The 9147-nt window shown below is 34.2% G+C and overlaps 1 protein-coding gene across 1 annotated transcript; it reads right to left on the bottom strand.

Annotated features, from left to right (window-relative positions):
• Positions 1–283: 283 nt before the first annotated feature.
• Positions 284–6437, bottom strand: LOC121211196 (uncharacterized). The gene is made up of 9 exons (XM_041083703.1): positions 6263–6437; positions 6090–6208; positions 2221–2329; positions 1923–2139; positions 1678–1766; positions 1413–1582; positions 1208–1297; positions 588–998; positions 284–376 (listed from the first exon to the last, which is right to left on the bottom strand). The coding sequence occupies exons 1-9, from the start codon at positions 6435–6437 to the stop codon at positions 284–286; spliced, it is 1473 nt and encodes a 490-aa protein (XP_040939637.1).
• Positions 6438–9147: the final 2710 nt, after the last annotated feature.

Raw genomic sequence — 9147 nt, forward strand, 5'->3', positions numbered from 1 at the left:
GCCGTTAAGTCAACCAAGGACTTCTAACTCAAGGCATAAGCAACAACATTCGCCTTTCCCTCAATCACACAATCATAGTCCTTCAGTTGCTTTATCCAATGCCTCTGTTTGAAGTTAAACTCCTTCTAGGTAAGGAGATACTTAAGACTCTTGTGATCAGTGTAGATTACACACCTCTCACTTTACAAAAATGACACCAAATCTTGAGTGCAAAGACTATGGCAGCCAACTCCAGATCATGGGTCGGATAGTTACATACATGCTATTTCAATTGCCTTGATGCTTAAGCAACTACCTTTATTTCCTGCATCAGCACACCACCCGATCCCGTGTAAGAAGAATCACTGAAAACAACATACTCCTTACCAAACTCTGGCTATTTCAATATAGGTGCTTCAGTTAGAACTGACTTTAGCTTCTTATAACTCATTTGCCTCTCATTACTCCACTCGAAGGTAGTATTGCAGCTTTTTCAACAGAGCAGCAATACACAAAAACCCCTCGACAAAACGGTGATAATAACCAGCTAAACCCAAGAAACTTTTTACCTCAGACATAGACCTCGGCGGCTTCTAACCCAAGATCACCTCAACCTTCTTTAGATCTACCCAGATAACCTCAGCTGAAATGAAAAATCTAAGAAAAACCACCTTTTGAAGCCAGAACTCACACTTGCTCAGCTTGGCATACAGTTGTGTCTCCCACAAAATTTGAAGAATCACTCTCAAATGCTCATCGTGCTCATCCTCCAATTGAGAATACATCAATATATCATCTATAAAAACCATAACGAACCGATCCATATAAGAATGGAATTCACTGTTCATCATGTCCATAAATGTGGCAGGTGCATTCGTCAACCCAAATAGCATGACAAGAAACTCAAAATGCCCATAAAGAGTCCTAAATGTCGTCTTTATTACATCCACATCCTTCACCTTCAATTGATAATACCTAGATCGCAAATCAATCTTTGAGAAAATTGAAACTTCTTGAAACTGGTCAAACAAAGCATCGATCCTCAAAAGTGGGTACTTATTCTTGATGGTCAACTTATTCAGCTGGCGATAATCAATGCACAACCTCAAAGTCCCATCCTTCTTCACAAACAAAACTGGCTCTCCTCATGATGACACACTCAGTCGAATGAAACCCCCGTCCAACGACTCTTACAACTAAAGCTTCAACTCTTTCAACTCCTTGGTACCATACGATAAAACGTAATTGACATTGGAGCTGTACCAGGATAGAGTTCAATGCCAAACTTAACTTCTCTATCTGGTAGAATACCAGGCAACTCCACAGGAAAATCGTCCAAAAAAATCACAGACTCCACAAATCTCATCCAACCTTAACACCCTACTATTAACATTTAAAAAATAGGCTAGATAAGCTTCGTAACCTTTTCAGACTAGCTTCTCAGCTCTAATCGTAGAAACCACATTGGAGAGCAACTCAATCCTCTCTCCAATAATAACAAACTTAGAGCCATCAGCACAACATAGAGTCACTAACTTTGCCTCAGAGTTGACCTTCACTCGATGCTCAATCAACCAATCCATCCCAAGGATAACAACAAATCCTCATAATGACAACTCTAAAATATCAACAGGAAACACTTATCCCTGAACATCAGAGGACAACGTCGATAAAATCGATCAACTACTACACTATCACCTAGCAGACTGCTCATAATAACAACAAACCTAGATGTCTCTACAGAAATCCCCAACTCTCTATCTACATTACTCAGAATAAACGATCTCCTAGCACAAGAATCTACTAAATTTAGAAGAGAAAAAGACTGTAGTGTGAATGTACCTATGATAACGCCTGTGACCTCTCTAGTTTGGGGCTCTCTAACTACATATACTCTAGTTGGACCTCCAATCTCAACTCGAGCAGTTCCTCTCTATCCAAACCTGCTACCACAGCTCCTCCCTTGAGCCGGAGCAAGTGCAACAACAACGACAACAACTGTAGCATGTTGGTTTTTAGCCATAACTACTCTCTTAGGGCAATCTCTAGTAAGGTTCTCTATCGATCTACAAGCAATACAGGCACTAGTCACCCTCCAAAACTTACCAGGATGCCTACGGTTACAATGCTCAGACAATGGCATCATAGTAGGTCGATCACCTGATTCAACAACAACTCTTCCAGTCTGTCTATCCAGACACTAGCCTACAGCAACACTTCATCCAGACCTCCCAAAACAACCCCTCTTGGCCTTCCAAATAGATCCACTAGAAGATTCAGAAGACTTCTTAACGGTCCCAACAGTAACAGCTTTGGGCTCCCCACCTAAAGTCTCCTCTAAAGCTCGGGCCTAACCAACTAACTCGTTAAAGACCTCAATAATCTGTGCTGCCAGATACAACTTAATATCCTAGTGCTACCAGATACAACTTAATATCTTGGTTCAGTCCAAACCTAAACCTCTTACAACACTAGCCTCTTGAGCCACCAACTCAAGCACATACTAGCTTAGGTGCACATACTCGCATCTCCTCTGTAATAGCCCAAAATTGGGTCTAGTTGGAACAGAGGTTTCAGGACCACAAAATCTGAGATAGAAATAATTATTTTATGATTATTTTGAGGTCTATGATATGATTGCATGATTGTGTGAAAATTTCGTGAAGAAATTATATGCATAATGTGCTCAATTTGAAGTTAGGGACTAAATTGAATAAGTTGCAAAACTTGCATTCTAGAAGTTTCTAGTATGAAATTGCTTTCAAATATTAATTAGGAGGTCTTAAATAGAAATTTTACAAATTTCTAAGTGATGGAAAAAAATTGGACATAGATGGAATTTTTGAAAGTTTAGTAAGGAAGGGCATTTTGGTCATTTGGTAATTAAAAAAAATAAAAAGGGAAAATAAAGCCAAAATTGACTCATCTTTCTCATGGAGGCTGAAATTAGCATGGGGGAAGCCATCGCTAGGGTTTTCAATCTTTCCAAGCTCAATAGTAAGTCCGTTATAACCCCGTTTTCAAGTTCTTTACGTTTTTGGAATCCCGGTAATTTGATTAAGCTTATTCTAGCAATAATTTAAGCTAGGGTTCATATTTGGAAAAATACACATAGGTGAAATGTGTTTATTTTTCTGTTTTATAATAGAATATGAGGTTTTAAATTATGTTAGACAACTTGTGCTACTCGGTTTTGAGTGAAAACGAGTAAAAGGGCTTAATCGGTAAAAATACCTAATAGTCATAAGTATATGTTAGAGTGAGAATTTGATGTTACCATAGAAAGGAAAAGTGATCAACATGTCATAAAACATAAGAATAAGGGATGAAGTTTAATTCCCGATCCTAGGGGCGAAAGTGTAAATATGCAAAAGTTTAGGGGTAAAATTGTAATTTTTCCAAAGTTTGAGTTAAGGACTATTTTGAACATTACATTAATTAAATAAGTAAAATATGATGCTTTAGATCCCGGAAAACGAGATTTGAACCTACAATGAGAGAAAAATAGAAAATTCAGAAAGTTGGTAAAATGGCCGTTTTAGTATCGAGGTAAGTTCATATGTATAATAAGCATTAATTTATGCATGTTTCAATGTAAAATTGATATATTCATTATGATTTCCGAGGTGTTGAAAGTATGTAAGTTGGTATGATAATAATACAGCAATAATGCTGTAATTTATATTTGAAAGTTAAATTTAGTGAATTAATTGAATTATATTAAATTAAATGATTATGGTGCCAAGTTTATGAATTGATTTAAAAATATGTCTATGGTACGTGAAGTGCATTGAATTATCATACATAAATGTGATTTCTATGATTATGGATATTATGGGAAATTGTAAGTTCATATGATTTTTAATAAGGCAATGTGTAATTTAATGTTATTGCCTTGATATTAAATGAGATGTAAGTTTATATGTAAGTAATACATCAATATTACTTGTATTATGATATTTTATAATAATATTGGAAATATTTTTGTGGATAATTACTTGATTGGTGAAATTGTTGGAAAAGAGAGAGAAATCCCGGTTGAACATTCGGAAAGATTGGATGATACAGATAGTATGTAGCTAGGTCACATGTATGGTGCTGAGTGCATATCATGTGTATAAGAGAGCTACAAGACATTATGATGTAGCTAGGTCGCATGGGTGATACTATGTGTACACCATGTAGACAAGAGAGCTACGAGATATATGTAGCTAGGTCGCATGCGTGGTTCCAGGTGAAGGACACCATGTAGACAAGAGAGCTACGAGATAAATTGGCTAGGTCACATGGGTGGTACTGAGTGTTCACCATGTGTACAAGAGAGCCGAACTATGTGATGGGTGGAGCTATGTGCTGAAACACCAAGTATCGAGGATTGATCCGAAGTGTTCAACGGGAGACTCTCTATGTATTGCTTTGTGAGTTTTGTAATGAATAAGTGCAGGAACTTGATTATGTGAATGATGTGTTCATTAAGTGACCAGGATGTGGTGAGGATATAAATAAGTAAGTTAAACATGAGGATGATATTATATTGACCTTGTGATCATGGGCCTATACTTGTGATGTATGAAATGTGGTGAAAATGATTTGTGATATGTATGTTAAAATGAGGTTAATACAAAGAAAGTGTGAAAGAGTGAATTAGCAATAAAACTGTTTTGGACAGTAGCAGTGACGTGAATTTAAAAAATCACCAAAAATAGTATAAATTGAATCAGAGACTGAATGAGATATAAAATTAAATCTTAATGAGTCTGTTTTCATATAAAAAAAACATAGCAAGAAAAGGAGTTCTATAGTTTGAGATATTTTTGTTTTTGTGAGACTGGTTCAGAATGATTATGTGATCCCCTATTCTGACTTTGGAAAATCACAAAATTTTGGATAAAAATAATTAGAAGCTTAAACTTATATTTTTAAAAATCCATAATGAGTCTATTTTCAAGATAAATAACAAGAACATTATCCAAGTTCTGTACTGTGAGATAATTATTTTTTAGTGAAGAGAGGCCAGAACTGTCAGAAAGTGAAATAGGGGAAGTTTTAATGAATAAACTGTACTAATTGGCTAAACCAAAAATTATGAAAATTTTATTGTGGAAAGATATGTGAGTCTAGTTTTAGGGGAAATTTACGTATCTTAATTTGGACCTCTGTAGCTCGAATTATAACTATGTAAGTGACTATGACTCGTGTGGATAGTTTGATGTGAGCATTTATTAGTAAATTGTGAAATCGTACTTACAAGAATGCTATATACATTAAGGACGTGGAATGGAGAGAAGGAGGAGGAAAATAAATATATGTGGAATGCATGGAAACTATGGTATATGAAATATTGATATAATGAAATAAATGATATGTGTTTATAAGAAAACAGAAAGAGAATGATATGCATCATGACATGCATATGTATATATATATGACTAGTCTCAATGTAATGTTTGTTGGGTATGGAGTTGAATTGAAATGTTTCAGGCAAACATGTTATTTTGCATATCTGAATTGTGGTATTTTATAAAGATCTGATCTAGTTTTAAATATGAATGCTTGATGATTAAGTTGAAGATATTTTGTAAGATGATAATCTTGGTATAAATGTATAAGTGGTACTATAATAAACAAGGTAAAATGAGTATGAGAGACACATGTATGATGACATACAAATGCTATGTTTGTGGTTTAATTGAGAATATTTAATCATTAAATGAATATCATGTTATATGCTTTTGATTTTGTATTAGTGTGTAAGAGATTAAGGTTGACCAAAGCTTGGAAAATAGCCTAGGTATATTCCACACAAGCAGAGACACGACCATGTGTCTCAGCCATGTATGGAACATGACTTTGGGACATGGGCGTGTGGATCCTTAAAGCATGAAATTTCCAAGATTTTCGTAAGTTTTCGGTTTAGTCCCGAACCCTTTCTAAAGTATGTTTTGGGCTTCGTAGACTCAAATAAGGGACTGTGTGTAAGTGAATGAACGTTTTGAAATATGAATGAAATTTTATGGCCCATATTTTAGTTTAATGTTTGTATGTTTGTCTGGTAACGCCTCGTACCTTATCCTGGCCTCGGGTACGGGTAAGGGGTGTTACATCCTCGCCTCTAGGTATTGCTCTCCCATGAACTTTCTCCCAAAAGAGTCCAGGAAAAAGTCCCAATCCACTCTTTTAAGTGTAGTACCACGCTCGACTGTCACCCCCCAGCGATGAGGCTTACCATCTAGCAATGACACAGAACACCCAAGCTTATCCTAGTCCAAATAGCCCATCTGACCAAGGATACGGGTAACTCTCTCCAACCAGTACTTAGCATGAGTAGGGTCTCCTCCCCTAACTTTTCGAAACTCCTTACCACCTAGAGCTCGCAGACGCTCTAGTGGTAATCCTTGGCAAATAAGAGCAATAGTGGCACCAACGATACGCTGCAATGCCTCGATCATCTCAGACATCAAGTGCTCAACTCAATCCAGATGAGTATCCTCACGTGGCCACAGTGGTGCATCTCCATGCAGTGGCGGCAGTGGTCCATCCTCATGTGGTTGCGGTTGTAACATCCCGTTTTTGGTCAAATCGAAACAGTGGTTTCAAAACCATAAATTCGAAGACAAAATACTTATTTTATTATTATTTTAAGGTTTAAAGCATGATAATATGTTTTTGTCAAAATTTCTTTAAGAAATTTTATCATTTGATTAGTTAATTTGATAAAAAAGACTAAATCACATATAGTGCAAAAGTAATGTTCTTATAGTTAAAGGTGTTTAATAGCTACAGAACCTTAAAGTTAAGGTCCTTATGCTATTAGACCATTATACTGGTGGGCAGACATTTTTGGGCATATATTAAGTGATTTGTATGTTTAATTATAAAGGTTAAGTTTGTAATTCATTAATACACACAAATTAAATAAAAATAAGCCAAAAAATTTTCTCCATTTTATCTTCTTCTACCGAAAATAAGAAAGAAAAATATCGATGGGAGATTTATAGGGTTCAGCCACTTTAAGTCTATTTTTGTCCCGTTTTTAATGATTTCTATGTTTTTGAGATCGTTTCAACTAGGTCTAGCTAGCCCGGGGACTATTTTACAAAACTGTTAAAGATTTTGAGTGATGCCATTGATGAATAAGCATGTTTTTTGAAGTTTCTTAATAGATTATGAATGCTTGTTAATAGATATACAAGTTTTATTAAGTGATTTTTAGTGAAAATGGAAAAATAGGGATGAAATTGAGAAATGTTTAAAATTTGTGGTTAAATTGTGAAATAAATGAAAAATATGGGCTGCTAAGGGCAAAATAGTAATTCATTAGCGTGGGTTTATTTTGAATTTCATTAATTTGTGATTTTATGTAATAGGGACTAAATTGTAAAAATGGTGAAACATTAAGGGCAAATGTGTAAATGTGCTTAAATGTGTGTTTTGGATTAAATTGAATAGAGAAGTTATTAAATAAGTTAATTTTGAATATATTTAGATCAAGAAAAGAAAAATTCATATCTAGATCGGGGGAAAACTATAGTTATCGACTAATCAACTTATTTCATCATTTTCACGTCTGAGGTAAGTTCGTATGTGATAAATTTCATTATAAATGTATTTTAAATGCTTTGTCATTGAATAAGTTGTAAATACGAGACTTCGGATAAGTTCAAAAATGATTTGATGGTAATTCGGCATTCAAAATCCCGGTTAAACCTTAGGAATAGTTTAGGATACTAGTGACATGTCATTAGGGGATACATTGAGTTGGCTTCGGGCCATGATATTAGCATTTTGGGTGCGAGTTATACCGATTTGGCTTTGGGCCATGAATATTAGTTGATTTGGCTTTGGGCCATGATATCAGTATTTTGGATATAAATTACCTTGATTTGGCTTTGGGCCATAGTATAGGTACTTAGTGTGCGAGATTCCTGAGTATCCGACTTCTATTTTGAATGGTTCAAGGGGTAAATGAATGACGTGGTTGAGAATGAGATTGGTACGATATGGTACAGGTATGTGTATAAACTATATTAGCTTTAAATTGAAGAAATGGTGAAAAATGTATATAATTTTGTGAATGAGTAATTGAAAGGTTTGTTAGTTGATGTGAATTCATGTATCTATAACCAATTGTTGAATTATGTGGTTATGATTATAACGAGTTTATTTTATACGAGCTTACTAAGCTTTATAGCTTATTTTGTTTATTTTTCCCGTGTTTTATAGTGTTATCAAGCTAGCTCGATTCAAGGATTGTCGGAAATCACTTCACACTATCCACCTATCACTTGATACCTATGAATTTTGGTATTTTAAGTATATGGCATGTTTAGGAACTTGGTGTCATTTTGGTATAAGTATTGTTACGAATTTTTCCATTTGTCTTGGCTTATGAACATTATGTATATAATGTTATTTATGGCCATGTAAATGAACCTATTTGGCTTTTGGTGATATACATATGTGTGAACTAATGCCATTTTGAGATGTGGTTTATATTGCTTGGTGAAAGGTTGATTGTGGATTATTAGTTTGAGTAGTTAATGGTTGAATTTGAGATTGGTATGCTTGTGGTTCAGGAATGTTTAGATGGAATAGTGCATGTAGATGGGTTGTGCAAGTGAGTTTTGGTATGTAACGCCCCAAAAATTGGGCCTAGAAGAGTTGGACTTTGAGTCTGGGATTCGGATAAAAGGAAACCTGAATATTGAGAAGTTTTAAATATTACTAGTGTTTAAAAAAATATATATTGATAAAATATTTATGTTATTACTAATATTATAATTTGTATGAAAATTATTATCATTATAATTATTAGATACAAATATATTTCTAAAATTATTGTTGTTAATTTAGTGTTTAAATTAAATTATTATTAGAAAATTTTACTGTATTTATTTTTATTGATTTATGGAAATTATAATTATTATTATTAGGAAAAAATATATATTATTGTAGTTGAAATCTACATTGTTATGGTTATTATTATTATTATTTAAAAATATAGAGGATATTATTATTAATGTGGTGTTTAAATTTAGTTTTTAAATAAATTTAGAAGTATTTAAAGTGTGGGAAAAATCTTGGTTCGATCCAAGACTTTAGCAAAGAAATTAGTTTTTTTTCTTCTTAGGGGAACTGAGCAATAAGGCTTTAATAATAAAGTAGGCT

Source organism: Gossypium hirsutum, chromosome A02 (genome assembly GCF_007990345.1).
Source record: "Gossypium hirsutum isolate 1008001.06 chromosome A02, Gossypium_hirsutum_v2.1, whole genome shotgun sequence".
NCBI lineage: Eukaryota > Viridiplantae > Streptophyta > Magnoliopsida > Malvales > Malvaceae > Gossypium > Gossypium hirsutum.